Source organism: Dreissena polymorpha, chromosome 1, assembly GCF_020536995.1.
Source record: "Dreissena polymorpha isolate Duluth1 chromosome 1, UMN_Dpol_1.0, whole genome shotgun sequence".
In the NCBI taxonomy this organism is placed as follows: Eukaryota; Metazoa; Mollusca; class Bivalvia; order Myida; family Dreissenidae; genus Dreissena; species Dreissena polymorpha.
Genome location: NC_068355.1, coordinates 171,334,635 through 171,356,264, shown reverse-complemented (window position 1 = coordinate 171,356,264; position 21,630 = coordinate 171,334,635). Strand labels below are relative to the sequence as shown.

General features: G+C 34.6%; 2 protein-coding genes across 16 annotated transcripts in view; one reads left to right on the top strand and one right to left on the bottom strand.

Moving 5' to 3' along the window:
* LOC127861061 (uncharacterized) overlaps window positions 1–21,630 on the bottom strand; it is a 213,379-nt gene that overhangs the window by 43,819 nt on the left and 147,930 nt on the right. The window lies entirely within an intron of this gene.
* Window positions 1–21,630, top strand: part of LOC127860886 (uncharacterized) — a 201,516-nt gene that overhangs the window by 155,231 nt on the left and 24,655 nt on the right. The window contains exons 2-3 of one of the 15 annotated variants that reach the window (XM_052399214.1): window positions 21,106–21,195; window positions 21,489–21,596. The exons of the other annotated variants lie outside the window; for them this stretch is intronic. Coding sequence (XP_052255174.1) covers window positions 21,106–21,195; window positions 21,489–21,596 — 198 coding nt within the window. The remainder of the gene's footprint in view (window positions 1–21,105; window positions 21,196–21,488; window positions 21,597–21,630) is intronic. 15 annotated transcript variants of the gene reach the window in all.

The following is a 21,630-nucleotide window of genomic DNA, read 5'->3' as shown; positions in this document are numbered from 1 at the left end:
AATAAAAAAAATGCGGATTGCACAGGCTAATTTGGTTTGACACTTTACGCATATGCATCATGCCCAGTTTTCTAAGACCCTTATATAACACGCATTTGAACTACTCCCCCTTGAATTTCACCCATTCCATCTATTACAAGAATTTTCCCGACCGCATCTGTTAAAAGCATTTTACCAACGACTTTTCGTGCATGAATATGATGTTAAGTTTTCTCACGTTTAAGTATTTAAACTAGCTTCATTCAAAATCTCCCCACTTCATAACTTTGCATTTATTTTAAGATAATTTATTTTTTGCGCATATGTAAGTTATTGGCTCAGCTTGAATTAACGCTTCTGATGTAATCCAGGTGCTTTTCTCAATATAAACATAATTAACGTTGGGTCGTGTTCATATCTTTGAAGTTACCCTATTGTAAGGCTCGTTTATTGAAGTTGTTGTTGTATATTTTTTTATTTTCCTATTTTTTTTTATCGACGTAAAAGTTAAGCGAATGCATTTATAAACATTTTGTAATTTTCAGATGATCTGATACAAAGTATTAAACGGGCCGTCCAACAGATTGGTAAATTGACAAAATAAAAAAAGTTGTTTCAGATTCGCAAATTTTCGTTTTTGTTATGATATTTTTTAGGAAATAGTAATACTGACCATTTACCATGCTCTTAAATACCCATTATATGCATCTTTTGACGATTTGTTAACCTTAAAATTATAAGGCGTCGTGCGACGCAAAACGATTGAATAATTTGGAAAGTTCTGTTATTGTCGTTATATTTTGGGAAACTACGAGGATTGCTTATATAGGTAAAAAAAAACATCCGCTCTTAGCATGAGCATGGATGATCGAGTTGCCTAGGCGGGAGACTTTTTTCTCAAGGACTCCAGGGGTCAGTGGTTCGAGCCCTGTTGAGGGTTACTTTTTTCCTTTTTTTTTAAAATTGTATTCTTGTTTTTACTGAAGATTTTTAGGTCAAATGTTTAAATTTATCAATATAACGCATTTAATGACCTGCTTCAATACATGCCAAAATCAGTTGGACGGCCCCTTTAACACATGCAATGTTTCCCACACTGTTACTGGCGTCTCGAGAAGCGCCTATGTCCGTGCGTTATTATTAAGCTCTATAGTGTGTCCTCGCACTCGGCTGTTTAATTGATGACAGTTCACACTTATATTCAATCGGATAAAAAGAGAAAACAACGGGACCGACGTCTGACCTTATTGACTGTATGCGTTACGTAGTAACAACAATATATCTCATTGTTCATCACCACTATTGAATCTTATACAAAACATTGTGCATCTACGTACGGACTCAGCATGGCTTAACTCAACCTACTCGCTATATGTCTGGACCTGACAAGTAAGCCCCATTGTTCAGCTTTCACACAAACATAAACTTTAGCCGTCAAAACATTTAAAGTAAATACCAGCCTCAAACGCGATAGGTCATGATAAAGCACGAGCACGAGTGAGCATGAGTTTATAAGAAGAATTAACAATTCGCGATTCTTCAGGGACGAAAACAATGGAAAATGAATGCCCTTAACAGTATATTAACGCATTCTTAATTATTGACCGCCGACAGGAAGGTAATAGGAAGTGAATTTAAGCTTCGCTCTCTGTAAACCGGACTTCATGTATGTGTGTAAAGTGTCTTCCCAGATTAGCATTTGCAGTACAGGGTAATCAGGGACGACACTTTCCGCTTGTGTCTTCCCAGATTAGCATTTGCAGTACAGGGTAATCAGGGACGACACTTTCCGCTTGATTGCAGTACAGGGTAATCAGGGACGACACTTTCCGCTTGTGTCTTCCCAGATTAGCATTTGCAGTACAGGGTAATCAGGGACGACACTTTCCGCTTGAATCGTTTTTCGCTAAGAATATTTCCTTTCAAAAAAATTAAGCGGAAAGTGTGCGGACTGCACAGCCTTATCTGGGATGATACTTTACGTATATGCATTAAACCCCGTTTCCCAGAACGAGGCTCGTATAACTGACAAGATGTATCTTCTCACTAAAATGGAGGATAACCGAGTGTTCACAGTGTTTACATACTATCACGTGGGGACTAAAGGTTTTGTAAACGCTTCAAACAATTCCCGCTTTGATCTATCCCAATGTACCGCGCACCGCCCATGTTCTTTGTGGACACAGTTCAAAGTCAGTTTAAGAATCGCCCCTCGCATAAATAACAAAGGTTGTATGATCGTTTCAGACTTTTTTGAAATAATTATTGTCACGTCTATATCTGTGGCAAATGTGAAGTAACAAAAATGGGGACACCGTGAATTATTTCTTTGTATCAACTTTTTTAATACCATATATATTTTTTAGAATAAAGAAAACAAAATGGAAACGCAAAGTGGTTATTTAAGAGTATTCCGACATGACTAGCCTGGTAGATGTAGCATTTTGTTGTCATGTACACTTTTCGGACATGCAATATAGAAAATGTATTGGATTTGCTGATTATACATATATTGCGGTAAAAGCTGGTAAGCCCGCATAAAACATAGATTAAAAAAATTTAAAGGTCAGTGTTTATTTTATTGTATTGTAACAAAGAGCCTACGTGTAAGAAAATACACACAAAAAATATATTATTTAACATTTTTGTGACAAAAAATCGATCAAAAATATACAAAACACAAGCAATACATAATCTGAAAGTAATAATAGATGCAGTCAACATTAACAATTTGATTATTAAAAATAAAAATAAAAATATATTTGTTTTTATTTAGACTTATTTCTTCAGTTTTTTTAAATTATTTACCCAAACCACCATTAAGACATTGTTATTATTATATCAATTGTTTATGTAAGCATTTTCTTAATTTCAACGTTTATTATGGTCAATATTTGGAGCAATTAAAAATAACTTAATTAGCAATCAATATATTTTTTAATATTCTGTCAGATAGATATTAAGTAACAATGGTGGTATGAACAACGCGCATTATTTATAAAATACAGTTTCAAGGATATGTTTAGGTATAAAGTCAAAGGTAGATATGAATTAACGATCGAGAATAATACCAAGATACCGACAAGAACCGATGATTTGTTTGTAAAGTAAATATTTTGAGTAATAACGCACATAATTTATTAAAATAGTGTGGTTTCAATTGACGTTGGAATTATTAATCAATATAATAGTGAAATATTGCATTGAAGCCTGGTCATGGTCCAAACTGACATCAACGATTGCAAAGTAAATATAGAAAAAATGAATTTATTTGAGCATCTGTGACGTTTAACCCACCAAGTATTATTATGTTTGTTGTTTTTTTTTTTGCTTTTACGACAAAGCTAACAAAAGAACCATAAGTTGACGATCGTTCATCCTTAAGGCCCTTCTGCAGGGTACCTTTTGCATTATCCACTACAGGGTATACGTTTTAAGTCTAGTACACCAGTCATGTTTAATTGATACACCATGGCCTTGCTTGCATTTTATTCATACCAATGTAAACATTACAAATGTCTATGTGCAAATTGCTTTTAATGGAATGAAATAAAATAAAAATACAAAAAATGCATAAAATAATACATGAGTTGATGAGTGTCAACTTTGTTCTGTACGTTTTCCATGGAAATAACAGATACGACATAACTTTTGTGTTCCTGCTACTAAGAAGCACTAGTATTTTGTGTTATATATTTATTTTTTGAAAAACAAAATGGTTGAACGTTTATCAGTATAGACGCACAAAAAAAATGAAATTTTATTTGCGTTTTTATTTTTTTTTAAATAAAAATGGTATAATTAACCGTACGAAAAGTAACACAACTTTCTGTAGGATGCGCATGACAAGGTCCACAACTCTGTGTATGGTTAGTAGGACAAGGTACAATAAGGCACGCAACTCTGTGTAGGGTCCTTATAACAAGGCCCACGACTCTATATAGAGTCCAAACGACAAGGCCTACAACTCTGTGTAGGGTCTGTACGACAAGGCCAATAACTCGGTGTACGGTCCTTACGACACGGCACATATCTCTGTGTAGGGTCTGTACGGCAAGGCACATATGTCGGTGTATGGTCCGTACGACTAAGCGCACAACTCTGTGTAGACTCCGTTCGACAAGGCCGACAACCATTCGTAGGGTCCCTACGACAAAGGCAACATATCAGGCCCAACACTGTGTTAAGGGTTATACGACAGTGGTCACAACTCTGTATAGACTCCGTGCGACAGAGCCACAACTCAACGCAGGGTCCCAACGACAAGGCCCACCACTCTGTTAAGGGTCGTGCAATAAGGATAACGACTCTGTGTAGACTCCGTGCGACAAGCCCGACAACTCTGTGTAGGGTCCCTACGACATGGCCACCACTCTGTTCAGGGTTGTAGGACAAGGGTCTCGACTCTGTATACTCTCCGTGCGACAAGGCCGACAACTCTGTGTAGGGTCCATACGACAAGGAACAAAAAGAAAATTCTCCATTTCAAAAATGTGTCGTAAAATTCATGAAAAATGTGCAGTACACGCATTTTAATGAAAGTCGTTATATTTAAGAGAACCCGTTTAAAAAAAGAATTTACAGTGTAGATGACCCTTTATATTTCATTCTCTGAGAAGTCAATTTCAGTGTCATTCGAAGATCAGAAAAGTAAGTAGACAATCTACAATAAATAACAGTGTATTGACTTAAAATAAAGCAGTTTTAAACATTTCCTTTCGCTGAGCACATTGTTCGCCTCCTCTTCGTATCTGATTAATTTCGTCCCTAATTTGTATGGTATTTCTTTCGTCTCCTCTTCATATCGCAATTATGTTCGGTTCAGTGGGACATTCTCTATGTTAGTTGTTCTAGTCATGTGAGATTCAATATTTTATTTATATAAATTATGATTATTTGTAATTACGAGGAAAAAGATATATCGAAAAAGACACCAAGATATTGTTTTTGTTTTGTCTGAAGCTAAAATCATTTTCAAATAGTAATTCAACGTATCAATAGTTAACACAAGGGGAACGATTCATACAGACTGGCTTATGTTTAACTACATTCCATTACTTCCCTTTATTCCTGTGTTATAGCACAAGTATTCAAATTATTTAAAGGGGCCTTTTCACAGATTTTGGCATGTATTGAAGTTTGTCATTAAATGCTTTATATTGATAAATTTAAACATTGGATCTAAAAAGCTCCAGTAAAAAACAACAAGAATGAAATTAAAAAAAGAAAAAAAGATTAAACCTCAACTGGGCTCGAACCACTGATCCTTGGAGTCCTGGTGTAAAAGTCTACCTTTAAGACCGCTCGACCATCCGTTCTCAGACAATTCGGGATGTATTTTAGATTTTATAAAAATAATCCTCGTAGTTTCACAAAATATAATGAGCAGAACAGAACATATTTTATTCACGTAAACTTTACAGTTTTTTGTGTTATATATATATGCATACATACAATAACTAATACAACAGGATTAAACAATGAAGTATGGGTCATTAGTTATCACATCTGTTAAACAGGATGAACTTATATACAATCTATATTCATGCTTATTTGGTACTATGATTTATTTCATTTGGTAATAAATATATATTGTTGGAACAAAATATATTATAATAAAATTATAATCTTATCTTATAATAATCTAATATTATATCAAAATATAACATAATTGAATCTAATCTAATAGTCTAATCTTATATTAAAATATCTTATAATCAAATAAAAATATTAGTATAATGCATTATATCAATGACTTGTCTGTTGTCTTGTTTAAAATGACCAGTGTTTTTTTTTTTATAAATCCATCAATGCTACAACAGAACTCTCCAAATAATTCAATCGTTTCGCGTTGCAACGCTTTATTTTCAGGTTTTGAAATCGTCAAAAGATGCATATAATGGATATTTTCGAGCATGGTAAATGTTCAGTATTACTGTTTCCTCACAAATAAGACTACAACGAAAATGTTCGAATCCGAAACCACTTTTTTAATTTTTGTCAATTTACCAAAACGCGAAAAGGCCCTTTTATAACAGTTAATGCTCGTGTGATACAAAATTGTATAAAATCTCTTACTGAATACAGTCAAAACCCGATAGCTCGAACTCGCATGTACCAAGAAGAAAAGTTCGAGGCATCCAAAATTCGAACCAAACGATTTGAAATATAATGTTTTAGTTATATTAGTCTGCAGCAGATTAATTGTATCTCCAGTGGAAGAGTATTCATTCTATCTAAACTCCGTACTACTTTCTACTTATGAATAAATAAGAACCAGAATTAAACTATATATTTTCAATTAGTAAATAAAAAATTAGTTATATATACTTCAAACAAATTGAATATAAAGATATATAAATGAGTTCGTTCGTTTTTTATATGTAAGAAACATCACATAGATACAAAAAACAAAAAGGCACTATATACACATCACAGAAATATTGAACAATAGTAACTATTTATTCGTTAGTTTTTATAAGAATGACATAATGTCAGTTTTTGATGAATTAATTCTCGTCGAGATACGAATTGTTAAATTGCATCCAGTTTGCTCCGTACATGCTGTGAGTCATCGCACTCTTCTAGACATTTCTGTTGTATATGTATCGCTCCATTTGTGTATATGTATCGCTCCATTTGTGTATATGTATCGCTCCATTTGTGTTTATGTATCGCTCCATTTGTGTATATGTATCGCTCCATTTGTGTTTATGTATCGTTCCATTTGTGTATATGTATCGCTCCATTTGTGTATATGTATCGCTCCATTTGTGTATATGTATCGCTCCATTTGTGTTTATGTATCGCTCCATTTGTGTATATGTATCGCTCCATTTGTGTTTATGTATCGCTCCATTTGTGTATATGTATCGCTCCATTTGTGTTTATGTATCGCTCCATTTGTGTATATGTATCGCTCCATTTGTGTATATGTATCGCTCCATTTGTGTATATGTATCGCTCCATTTGTGTTTATGTATCGCTCCATTTGTGTATATGTATCGCTCCATTTGTGTATATGTAACGCTCCATTTGTGTATATGTATCGCTCCATTTGCATGCATATATGTGTTTAAACTTTGACCCTGTATGTACTTGTATGGCTAATGTGTAAAACATGAATTCGTATGAAAATGTATTAATCATCATCACAATTATTCAAAATTATACGTATAAACAAGAGGCAAATGTTTTTTACCAATTTAATTTCCATGGTTCGTTGTTTTTCATTTGAGTAAATATTTATATTACAAAATGGATTAGTGATGTAAGTAACAAATCAGTTTTGATAATGTTGTTCAACACATAATTTAGACGTGTTCTTTTTTAAGGAAGATTAGAAAGGGAAGTCAGAGACCTCTAACATTATCGCACTTTTCTTTTCAGCCAATCTCTTGAAGAATGAAAATATAAAAATAATATGAACTTTAAAATAAAATAAATTTTGAAGAAAATATGATTTAAATATATTAAGTTTACGTTCTATTTATTTAATAATGTTGTCTAAAAGTTTTACTGCTATTTTTTTAACGTTCTGTTGTGCGAAAGATTATAATGAATGAATAAATGCTAAATTTTATTATTGTAATAATTTTAAGAGTGTTGTATGGTTATTAAATTAGTTTAATAAGTTTCTTTCTTAATTAAAAATTGCCTAACGCGATTGTTGTAGCATGACGTAAATTACTTTGCTTAATAATATCCGATTCGGGTAGAGCTAATACGGCGCTTTTGATCATGAAAACAATATGATCTTGATAATTTCATATGTCTATGAATTCTTTTGACGATCAATCAGTATTGTAAGTTGGTTACCAAAACATCAAATAACCAGATCAAAGTCGAGATCGATTGACTTGACGCGTTTTCGATCGTTTTCATCTTCAAGTGCATCAATTTTTTTAATTATTTTCTTCAGACTCTTTGGTTACATCACATGCCACTGTCTTTCGTTTTTTTCGATATGTTTCACAGTGCTTCTTGTTTAATTGTCGTTTATGTGTTTGTTTCTCTTCACTTAGATCTGATATTGAAACAAAACACCCCTTTACTCTCCGATTTTCCCGCTTGAGCCATGCATCACCAAGTTCAGCTTTTTTTTCTTACACGATACTCTTTCATTCTTTGGGCCTTCGACTTTGCCATTCTACAATAAAAGGATACATGTAGTAAACATTTTTTCTTATTATTGCTATAAATACGTCAATCTGTAACATGATCATGGAAAATTTGTATTGTATTATCATAAGATATCCATTGCATGTAAATGTAAACATAAAAAAAAAATCTGTTGTAAACGTTCAATATACAGTATAATTGTCGCATCAAAACTTTACCAGTTACGGGACAAAATGACCATTTACGGGACACAAGGTATAATAAGCATTTATTTTATAAACATTATTAATATTTCATGTTTTTTCATTAATTGTTTTCAAATAATGTGGTAAAATACAAAATATATCAAATATAATCTAGATATAAATATGAAAATCACAATAAAATCATAATAAAAACACTTACCCTTCGTTATTTTTTCTATTTTGGAAACCATGTTCAAGAAAATGGCCTATCTTATTTTTGACGTCATATATTACTCAGATATGGTTAAAAGACCTTTTTGCTATGTTTCGTGACTCGTAACTGGTGGCTCGTAAATGTTTATAGATACAATCAAATCGTAAAAATGACGAAACAAATCATCTCATTGTGATAACAGTTTTATTTTCAGTTTTATTTTATTTATTTTAATCAACTTTCGCAATTAAGAGATGAAATCGCAAGTGTTAAAAATACAATCTCGTTAGCTAACCAGCAATCAACAGATAAAGTACAAACAGTAAGTCAGAGTACGGATAAACTCAGTAAAGACATGAAACAAGCCAACGACGCACTTCACAGGAAATTACAATCAGTGCATGACAATATAAAGAAGATGATCCCATCGACAGCGAATATGGCAGAACAGTTGGCACAAAACGGACGCAGTGAAAGAGCTACAACGGAAACACCTCAATCACAAAAGTAAAAATAACGGAAGCGGACATGATACAAAAGAGAGAGAACAGTCTTCAACTGAGCAACAACTTGAAGTGAATACTGATATTGTGAACACGGCAGATAGATCAAAGAAAACTCTGAAAACTCTAATAATAGGTAATTATAAGTGGTATTAACAGGCGTGGATTAAATGAAAATACACACATAAAAATTCTACAAGGGCGGAAAATTAAAGACATTCGTTTGACACTGGATTCATGGGACATGACAAAATACGAAAATGTGATAATATATGTTGGTGGTAATGACATGGCGGAAAGAGGCGACGCAAAAAAGCATACCATGAAATAAAGCAACTGCTACATAAAATAAATGAACATGAATGCACTGTATACTTGTGCACAGTTGCCCCAAGACGAGATGCAGATGTAGTTCCACTGAATGATATAATTAAACAAATATGCGAAGAAACAGATGCTAAATATATTGAACTGTATACATCTTTTATTTATGGAAATGGTAACATGGCTAAACATTTGGATGGCAGCGATGGGATACATCTGCAAGCTAAAGGCTGTAGTACGCTAGTGGCTAACATAAACAAAGCCGTGCACATCATTAAACAGAAGACGAACGGGCAACAAGATCAACAAGCGAATCGTAGCGTAACCCCTCACTATACTCAATCCGGAAGTAATGGATACGCTTATTATGCTCCTGATCGAGGCAGTTCGACAAACGGCGATTCACGTAACTATCAGTTGCAAACCGGAAGTTATGGCTACAAAAATTATGCACCAGGACGTGGCTCGATGAATCGCTTTTCATGTGACGGAAGAGGCAGTTTTCACACACAAACCGGCAGTTTCGGCTACGGAGATCATGCACCAGGTCATGGCTTGAAAAATAGCGACTCGCGTAACGGGCAAGATGGCTATCAGACGCAAACAGGAAGTAGCGGTTTCCGAAGTTACGCATCTGAACGAGGCACAAGAAATGGCGGTTCACGTGACGGAAGGGATGGCAAGAAGCATAATCTATCTTGATATCAAAACAGTAGTTATTATGGACAACAACAAAGACATTGTGAGTACTGTCATTACAATAATCACTACACTAGTAAATGCAGACGATTGAGTTCGGCTCAGTAGGAACGCGTAGACAGACACAAACATGTACTGATACACAGCAAATTTAAAGAACTAAACAAGGTTTGTGAAAATTGTAATTTTAAGATTTGTATATGTAATGAATCCGAAATAGTGCTAAAATATGGTGATATAGACCGTGTCTTTGATGCCAGTATTAAAGTTTCTGATTACTCAGAACGCTGTCATAATATGTCATGCAATAATAATGATGTTTCAATCTCAATCCCTATTGCAACTGAAAGATTAAATTTCTGCGAGGATAAAGATAATTCAGCAGTGTCTACCTTAGAATTTTCAAAAAAGGGACTTCATATCGTAAGTTTAAATATTCAACACTTTTTGCCAAAACTTGATGAAATTAAGTTCGTTTTGTTGTCCGAAAAATGTAATGTGGATGTAATTGGTTTTTGCGAAACATTTTTAAACGAAAATTTGTCTGATGTAAATTTAAATATTCCGAATTTTACATACATTCGTAAAGACAGAAGTCAGAAAAAGGGTGGCGGAATCTTGCTTTATATAGGTAACCATGTACTATTTAAACATACGCCAGACTTAGAGCCTGATGGGATTGAATCAGATTGTATTGACATTTGCTTAAAAAAAACACAAAATCCTTTCTGTTAAATTAGATCTATCGTCCACCTAATGAGACGCAAAAATGGATAGAAAAATTTGATGCGTCACTTGATAAGTTTGAGGGTTTAAACGTTGAGTATCACATATTAGGTGATTTCAATTTTAAATACTTTGCTGACAGCAAGTCCTATGAATGCAAATGTGGTCAAAAACGGTATTAAAGCATGGCCTCTTGCAACTTATTAACACACCAACCAGAGTCACAGATAAATCGTCTTCAATAATTGATCATATATATACTAATCGAACTTACAGAGTAAGTACCACTTATGTCCCACAAATATCTATAAGCGACCACTATCCGGTATGCATGACAATGAAAATTAACTATAAAATCTCGAAACAAGGCACTCACTCGAATATTAGATATAGATGCTTTGAAAAGTTTTCAATATCTGATTTCCAATTTGATCTATCAATTTCGCAACTAAACTTAATTGAAACTGTTCACGATCCAAAAATGTCCCTTCAATCTTTATATAGAATCTTAAATAACGTTTTAGATAAACACGCCTCTTACAAGCAAAAGAGAATAAAAAGCACACATATGCCAAAATGGATAAACAAAGAAGTTATTAAAAGTATGTGCGATAGAGATCACTTCCACAAAATTAAAGACTGGGACAATTATAAACTGTTACGAAATAAAACAACGACATTAATTCGCAAAAGCAAGAAAGAATATTACAACAATGCTGTTAAAAATGGTACAAGAACGACAAATATTTAGAAAAATTTGAAAATGATATATAATAATGACAATGATCAAAACTGCGGAGTAAATTTGCCAAATAAAATTTTAGTGAACGGTGTGTATGTTGAGGACAAAAGTAGGATCCTAATTGCCTTAAATGAGCATGTCACAAACATATCAAATATTGTTGATAAGCTTAAATTTCACGAAGAAAACTTTGCTTATTTGAATTTATATCTCGACAAATCTTTAAAACAGCATGAATTTTCTATGAATTACATTACCCCTCTCGAAGTAAGTATAATAATTGGCAATTTAAATGTGTGCAAGGCTACGGGACTCGACGGGATCAGTGCAAACATTATAAAATACTGTGGAGAGCATATTGTTTTACCAATTACCTCGATAATTAATAATTGTATTCGTACAGGAATTTTCCCCGATTTGCTAAAACAAGCGTATGTTCTACCAATATATAAAGACTCAGACAGAGAGGACTGTAATAACTATCGTCCGATTTCAATTTTGCCAACTATATCCAAAATATTCGAAAGACATCTTTCAAATGAATTGAAAAATTCTTTCGAATAACAAATGTGTTGAATAAACATCAGTCAGGCTTTAGAGAAAATCATTCTTGCCAAACAGCACTGATTCGACTTATTGATGAGTGGCTGAAAGATGTAGATAACGGTAATTGTATTGGTTCTGTTTTTATTGACATGAAAAAATCTTTTGATTTAGTAGATCATGAAATTATGTTATACTAACTAAAACTTCATCACTTTTCGGATGGTACCTTGCCCCTTTTTCATTCTTATCTTAGTCAAAGACAACAATGCGTTAAACTAGGAACTAGTTTTTCTACCCCTCTTACTATTAAGAGTGGTGTCCCTCAAGGTTCTATTTTGGGCCCTCTCTTGTTTCTAATTAATATAAATGATATTGGGTTATTACTAATTAAAATCAGACATAGACTTGTATGCTGATGACTCGACACTGCATGCTACAGGGGCCAATCCTTCAGAAATTCAAACTAACTTACAAAATGATATTTATTTCATACAAAAATGGTGCACCCTCAATAACATGAAGATAAACCCTTGTAAATCAAAATGCATGCTTATTGGATCAAAACAAAAAATTAAGAATATTAACCTTGATCTAAAAATAGATAATAATGCTATTGAAAATGTCACTAGCCATACAAATTTAGGAATTTATATTGACAAACATCTGCAATGGAAAGTACACATTGATAAAACATGCTCTAAAATAAGCAGTAAAATAACTCTACTAAAAAAGATATCAAATTATCTCACTTTTGATATGAAGAAATTATTTCATAATTCATATATTCTAACATGTTTCGATTACTGTTGTACGATCTGGGGCAACGCTAATAAAACCAATTTAAAAAAAAGTGAATATTTTACAAAAACGCGCAGCGAAAGTCATTCTACAAAAGCCAAATAGAACACCATCCAAAGAATTGTTGTTACAGCTTAATTGGCTCTCGTTTAATAATAGATGTAAATACCACACGGCAATCTTGATATATAAATGTGTCAACAATCAGACTCCAGAATATTTAAATAATATTATAACTTTTTCTCAAAATCAAAAATATAACTTAAGATCTGCCACCCATAGCGATATTGTTAATACCAAAGCAAATACAGGTTATAAGAAACGAGCTTTTTCATACCATAGCATGGATATTTGGAACAGTATACCGATTGGAATAAGAATGGCATCTCTGCTTTTAAAAGGCAATATAAAGCACATTTATTTTCTAATCAATAATATGTCATATGTTGTGGTTTTTGTTGTTGTTGTTTTTCCTAATGAATGATATCTCATGTGTGTCTGCAAAAGGCAAAATGTGTGTTATGTATTGGTGTAAGAAATTATTGTTTAAATGTTTTACTTGTTTTAGACCTATTTGTGTATGTTAGTTTAAGAAGGCCACATCGTAAAAAAGTATTGATTCATCTGCAGAATATGTATAATGCGTCATTGTCTTTTTGTGTAAACTTCTGTTAATAAAGCTTTTAATTATTATTATTATTATTATTATTATTATTATTATTATTATTATTATTATTATTATTATTATTATTATTATTATTATTATTATAATCAATAATATTTCATGTGTGTCTATCTATGTGTGTTATGTATGGGTGTAAGAAAATATTGTTTGAATATTTATACTTATAGACCTATTTGTGTATGTTAGTTTAAGAAGGCCACATTGTAAAAAAGTATTGATTCATTTGCATAATATGTATAATGTGTCATTGTCTTTATGTGTAACCTTCTGTAAATAAAGCTTTTATTAGTTGTAGTAGTACTAGTTAAATATAACCCTCCTTTAAGTCCTAAACATAATTATTCCTAGTAGTAATACTAGTACGTGTATTTGTTCTTAAATTGTATGGCTGTCTCGTAAATGGTTTTTCAATTATTATGCTATTTGTTTAGATATTTGACATTTAATTTTGAAATAGAGTACAAAATTAGACTGGTAAAGAATAGTTTTAGCTTAAGTATATGATGAAATGTTTTTAATTAAGACATTTAAACAACATAGTGTTACAATCTCAGATATTTTAATGCACTTTAAAACAATACCTCGTCACTGGTTGCACTTTTGAAGACACCCGTACATTTTTTTCTTTTTCCAAAAATATTCACTTCTGTCAAAAATCTATTTCTTATCAAGTAAAGGGTATTTATTTACAAATGTTGAACACCAATCAACTTTAAAAACCTGGCATTTATTTTTAAAGAAGTTCATATATCGAACACATTTTTGACGAAGACATGCTTATTCTGTCAACTTATGATATCAAGACAGTATTTATGTAAAATTTTAATTGCAAATAACCATTCATGTCATATGTTTTCTTTTCTGGTAATTCACTTCTGTCTAAAAATGCAAAATTACATAGCAATTCATATAAATATTTTATTGTATGTTGCATTAAAACCCGAAGACATCATGTGTCGCACATAAGCCTGATTCAGTCAAACGATTCGATTGTGTCTACGCTAGTAACCCCCACCCCATGATCCCAAGTTAAAGGGGCCTTTTCACGTTCTACTAAACTGAATTTTTTTTTTTTTTTCAGATTCGCAAATTTTCCTTTCAGTTATGATATTTGTGAGGAAACAGTAATACTGAATATTTACTATGCTCTAAAATATACATTATATTAATCGTTTGACGATTTAAAAACTTGAAAATTATAAAGCGTTGCAACGCGAAGCGATCGAATAATTTGGAGAGTTCTGTTGTTAAAGTATAAAATACATCACTTATATTATGGCCGAGTGGTATTAGCGATATACTTTAACTCCAGGGGTCAGTGGTTCGAGCTCAGTTGAGGGTTACTTTTTTCTTTCTTTAATTGTATTCTTGATTTTTTACTTGAGCGTGTAAGATCAAATGTTTACATTTATAAATATAAAGCATTTAATGACAAACTTCAATACATGCCAAAATCTCTGAAAAGGCCCCTTTAAATGTATGCGAGTAAAACATAACAATGTAACCGATTATCAAAACTTTTTAACAGCACACAGGTGCGTTGATGTATTACTGTGTTTATTGACACGTTATTGATTCCCGTCATTGGCGTGGAAAGTTGGTTTAAGATGGCGGCAGCATGAATTAAGAGTCGGTCGCGGCTACAGACGCACTGTGTACGATTTAGGCCATTGGAATTTTTTTAAGAATAAGAATTAACCTTTACTTAAAACATTAGCCGATTAATTGATCGTTTCAATATGTTAACCAGTTAACCTGCTGCATCCCTAATGATTATCATTTGAATTTCAATTCACACGACGCGGTACGGCACCTGCCTGTAGTTCACACGACGCGGTACGGCACCTGCCTGTAATTCACACGACGCGGTACGGCACCTGCCTGTAGTTCACACGACGCGGTACGGCACCTGCCTGTAATTCACACGACGCGGTACGGCACCTGCCTATAGTTCACACGACGCAGTACGGCACCTGCCTGTAGTTCACACGACGCGGTACGGCACCTGCCTGTAGTTCACACGACGCGGTACGGCACCTGCCTGTAGTTCACACGACGCGGTACGGCACCTGCCTGTAGTTCACACGACGCGGTACGGCACCTGCCTGTAGTTCACACGACGCGGTACGGCACCTGCCTGTAGTTCACACGACGCGGTACGGCACCTGCCTGTAGTTCACACGACGCGGTACGGCACCTGCCTGTAGTTCACACGACGCGGTACGGCACCTGCCTGTATTTCACACGCTTATTTTGTCAAAGTTGTTGCATAAATCAGGGACACAATAAAATCAGGTGCCTTGTAAGCCGGTAATCCCGTTAAGCCGCCTGTAATGTATGTGGCATTACGACTTCATTGGCCATAAGTAATGGGTTAAATGAGTATTTAACGTCTATAATCCACAGGGCTTGCCATATCGAACTCATTTAATCAAAATCCTTTCAGCAAACTTTCAAAGTGATAAAACGCTAAAGTAAACTTTAGTAATTTGCTTTTATGGATATCAAATGTTTCTCAAGTGATTTTGATAAGCGATCATTTATTTTATATTGTTTCATATATTGACATTTACTGCGTTGGGTAAACGTTAGCTCAGCGAGTATACATTAAGGTTTCGGGCCATGTTTGTATTTCACTGGTGTTACCCACCCAGCACACATACTTCGTGGAGTTAAACTCTTTTAATTATACGGAGGTTGAAACTAACGTCATCTTGAAGCTGTTGACGCATCTTCCCTATTTGTCGACACAATGTGAATAACATTTATGAAAATGTGAATAACATGTATGAATATATTTCACGCGACCAAAAGTATTTGTGCAATACAGTTACAAGCGATAGCGTGTGAAAATGAAGTACAAGACAGGAAGCAGTGTTTGCACGGATAGCGGTAATGATAATAGGCGCGAGTGGAATTTCGCCACTCTGCACGATTTGCACGTGCGCGCCAACTCTGTTCTCAGACAGGCCATGCTCAATGAGCGCTACAAACGTTGGCGGAAGGTCAGTGAATTTTTTTAAGTTGGCCAGATCTATATCAGTTATTAAATGTTTGATTAAGATTTGTAGCTTACCATGACAGCTTCGATCTCTATGAGACAATCTGTGAAAACTTAAGTTAAGTGTCTCCCAGATTAGTCTGTGCAGTCCGCCAAGGGTATTCAGGGACGACCCTTACCACTGTTATGGAATTGTTTGTGAATGGAGGTCTCCAATGCATTAAGCCCATGCGGACTGCACAGGCTGGGGTGACACGTTTCGCACATGCATTAACCCAAGTTTTGCCAAAACGCGGCTCATATCTACTCTGGACACATTAATTATTAAGCTAAATGTTTTAATATATGCATGTGAGACTTACACATAACATTTAAGAGGTTTACTTAGCAAATAACATTTGAAAGGTTTACTTAGCAAATAACATTTGAACGGTTGCCTTAGCAAATAACACTTGAAGGGTCTACTTAGCAAAGAACATTTGAAAGGTTTATTTAGCAAATTACACTTTAAAGGTTTACTTAGCAAACACCATTTGAAAGGTTAACTTAGCAAATCACACGTCAAAGCTTTATTTAGCTAATACCATTTGAAAGTACTATTGCACTCCGTAGAGTGAACAATTTTCAGAAGTCCTAGTGCATATGTTGATATATGCACAATATGTTAAATATAAAATATTTGCATACGCGTTTAATACAAGTAAGTCGCGCTCTCGAAAAACGGGGCTCAGTCAAGTACCTAAAGTGTCGTCCAAGACTAGACGGGGCTTAGTCAAGTACCTAAAATGTCGTCCCAGACTAGACGGGGCTTAGTCAAGTACCGAAAGTGTCGTCCCAGACTAGACGGGGCTTAGTCAAGTTCCTAAAGTGTCGTCCCAGACTAGACGGGGCTTAGTCAAGTACCGAAAGTGTCATCCCAGACTAGAGGGGGCTTAGTCAAGTACCGAAAGTGTCGCCCCAGACTAGACGGGACTTAGTCAGAGCCGAAAGTGTCGTCCCAGACTAGCCTGTGTGGATATTACAGATAAGTCTGGAGCGACACTTTACGCACATGCATTAAACCACGTTTTCATATAGCGCGACTCAAGTGTACGTAACAGTTAGATTCTTGGTGCGGGTTTCGATCTCTTGCTGACTTCCGAACAGCCCAGGACTTCGGCCAGGTGTCGTTACCTGCAGCAGGGAATGCTGTTAGACTTGTTTTAGAAACGTTCTTCAACTCAAATGCCCACATGTAAGAAGAAAGTTGACCCGCGCAATCACAAAAAGCAATTACTGACTTCAATTGAAGTTCGATATTTTGTAAGATGCTATTAAACTTTAAATTATGTTTTTATTGAGCCTATCGACAGTTGTTATTAACAATCTGTAGTGTTTATAACAATAGGTAAAAGTGAATGTTAATATGTATTGATTTTAACATCTATTGATTTCGTGCTGATTTAGATTATTAAAATCAGCTTTTGAAATGACAATTACTATAAAGACATGTATGTGGAATATTTAAACCGTTTAAATATTCCACATATATGTCTTTATAGTAAATCAACGTTCATTGAAGGTTAAGCGTTAAAATGCATAAAGACACGAACATTCTTAAGAAAAATGATTCACAAAACCATATAATTAAACGCAAGCACCAATATAAACTTTATAATGACGAGCGATTATTGGTGTGTTTTAATATCCTCAAACCAATTGCCATTGTATAGCGTATTGGATTGTTTCAACATCCAGTTGAAAATCTTACATTTAATGCTCGAATATTAAGTGCGTTAATATGCTAATCTGAGGTTGGTATTGCTAGGATTAAATCCACCAGTAACGCCATAATACACATGTGCATTTAAAATGGGATTATTGTTTATTGTGTATGTTAACGTACGAGAGTGTTGCGTCATGTAATAATAAGTCTAGATCTGGCAAACTGCGCTTAATCCTTTCCCACTCAGAAGCAAATTGAAAATGGCTATGTTTAAATAGCATACATCCCGAACAGCCTGCGAATTACTCGCAGTCAGTTAAGGTGATATGCTGTTTGCTGCTCATCAGTATCTAAGGGTTGACAATGAAGCCTTTGACACATGAATTAAGTAGTGAAAGTATTTAATTAAATGTTTCTTTCTAAGGGACAACAACTGTGCGAAAGGGCGTTTCTGAGTGGTAAAAGGTTAATGCATGCGTGTAAAGTGTCGCCCAAGAAAAGCTCGTGGAGTCCGAACATCCTAATCAGGTACAACACTTTCCACCTAAACTGGATTTTTGTTAAGGACAGACTTCCATTAAACGAATATTTCCATAAAAGCGGAAAGTGTAGTCCCTGATCCTATAAGGACTGCACAGGCTTATCTGGGATGACACTTAACGCAGTATCATGAAGCCCATTCTTAAAAGAACGAGGCTCGAATAAAACCGCTTAGGGACATAGCAAGACAATTAATTAAAGGGAAAAAACAACAACAAAAGAACCATCAATACAAAATTGAATAAATACTTAATTTAAAGGTTAAAGAATAAAAGAATGATTTATAAAAAAGAAGACCGAATTGAGTACTAGACTTACTAGACTTAACGTGGTACTTGCATGACTTCAATTTAATTCATCGAACTTTATCACGAATATTACGTCATAAATCTTAACCGTGTACTCGAAACTTTCAACTTCAAACTCAAGTAAGTTTATCAATTTCGCTTTCAGCACTTGAAACTGAAAGCGGTTTTCATAATCACATTATAGCCAACTCTCAGAGGCTTAAGGTATACTTCAAGTTCTTAAGATAACACTATTTATTACCACTGCTGACATTTATCATCAGAGCTTTCTTGTAATTCAGAACGGTAAGAACATAAATTACACGTTTAAAAGCTAAATTGCACTTCTTTAACTGCTATAAAAATATTGTGCAGTTAATGTTTTGATAACCTTGCATATCTTCACAGAAATGATTAATATAACTTTTTATTATCTCTGTAGCGCCGTTAAATGTCGCATCGCCGTTATATGTCGCAGGCTACGAGATTTGTCGCAACGTTGACGATAAATGTCGCAAGGAACGATAAATGTCGCAAATCCTACTGCCGATATTTGTCGCAACATTAACGATAAATGTCGCACACCTTTGTAAGTCATATTAAAATGAAAAGTTGAAGCAAAAATGACTAAAACTTTCAGGTTAGATCTAGATTAACCGACGAGGTTTATATTGGCCGACTTCCACCAGAATGGTCAGTTTTTAGTTAGTATTGTCTGAAATGGTCATATTGTAGACGTATATTTGCACTTTTGCATCGATTATATCAATCGCGGTGTGGTAAAACGGGGCTTAATGCATGTGCGTAGCATGTCGTCACAGATTAGCTTGTGCAGTCCACACCGGCTTATCGGGGACGACACTTTTCACAAGTCTAGAATTTATGTTTGAGAGACTTCCATTAATAGAAAAATTCTTTAAAATTGAAAAGTCTCGTGCCTGATTAGCCTGTGCGGACTGCACTGGCTAATTCGGAAAGACACTTAACAAACATGCATTCAGCCCCGTTTTCCTATCGTGATGCTCATACCACTATTCTATTTCATACGACTACCTAAAAAAGTCAAGCGTATCTATTACAAAAACTTGTTTGCATTGTTATAAACATTAACCCTCTGAACTTAGTCCGCAGTAAGTGTAACGCTTCATTACGTTTTGTGCTATAAATCTCCAGTCACCAGTCGGGCAACAAACCTTACATTGCAGCACGATTAATACACATTGGCTCTTAGAGGCGGATGACAAACCGGACTGTCACATTAATGGCTATTGACTTAGGCGAATGTTGACATTTAAATCCGATACGGCCTTTTTTGGCACAATGATTTGCGAATACAGGTGAATAAATAATTCCATCTCATACAATTATTATAACAACCTGGATGATAACTAAATCAACAGTAAATAATAACGAAGAAATCAATATGCAAAATAAAGTCAATATGAAAAACTCAGATATTTTTTTTACATTATTCTCAATATTTTGCACCAAATTCAAAGGTAAACAAACAGACTGGCACGTGAAAGACCTGCTCCAAATACAACAATTATCTATATCCGGACATGATCATTAGACTGTTTTTAATTTACGAGCAGCGTTATTATATTTATTATATAGTTATTCTTTATTAATTTGTCCAAACAAAGACAGCAATGGACGTAGACATATGCATGCGACGTTATTATATGAATCGTGCTCTGAGAAAACTGGGCATAATGCATGTGTGTAAAGTGTCGTCCCAGATTAGCCTGTGCAGTCCGCACAGGCTAATCAGGAACGACACTTTCCGCTTTTATGACATTTTTCGTTTAAATGAAGTATTTCTTAGCAAAAATCCAATTTAGGCGGAAAGTGTCGTCCATTATTAGCCTGTGCGGACTGCACAGGCTAATCTGGGGCGACACTTTACGCACATGCAGTATGCCCAGTTTTTCTCAGAACGCGGCTCATATGCTATATGTCCCGATACCACAAGTGGTATGAATGTCCTGCACGGTCCTGTATATTTGCTTCGCTTCATCGCGCTGTACTTCCGGTACTCCGTTTGCAGGTGGTGGATCTGTACAATGAACTGCTCTGGCTGATAGACCTTGCCCATTTCCCGGAGGACTACGAACCGCCCTCCAGCTACTCCATGCTGGTAAGCACTTCCGGTACTATACTGAGCTTTATAACTTAGTCATAATCTATTAACATTTATGTTCGATAACATATAGTTCATGCATCGATTGCATATATATATATCATACGGTTTCGAAAAAAAGTGTAACTTTTCTATATACTTCGAATGCAATTTAGTTATTTTTTTTCTTTTTTTATTTAACCATTGAACGTCTTCTACAAACTTTATACCTGTGGATTTGGATTGTGTGTGTCTAAATATAACCAAAGCAGTTGAGGTCGCCGTTTAATGTTGGCATTTATTTCATTCAGCTCTACGAGTTACACTACCATCTCGGTGTGGCTTATCAGCATCTAGGTAACCATGGTAACGCGGTGAAAGAATACAGCAAAACCATAGAAGTCGTTTCTATATCAAAGGTAGTGTACGCGTTTGAAAGAGTTAAAATAATCA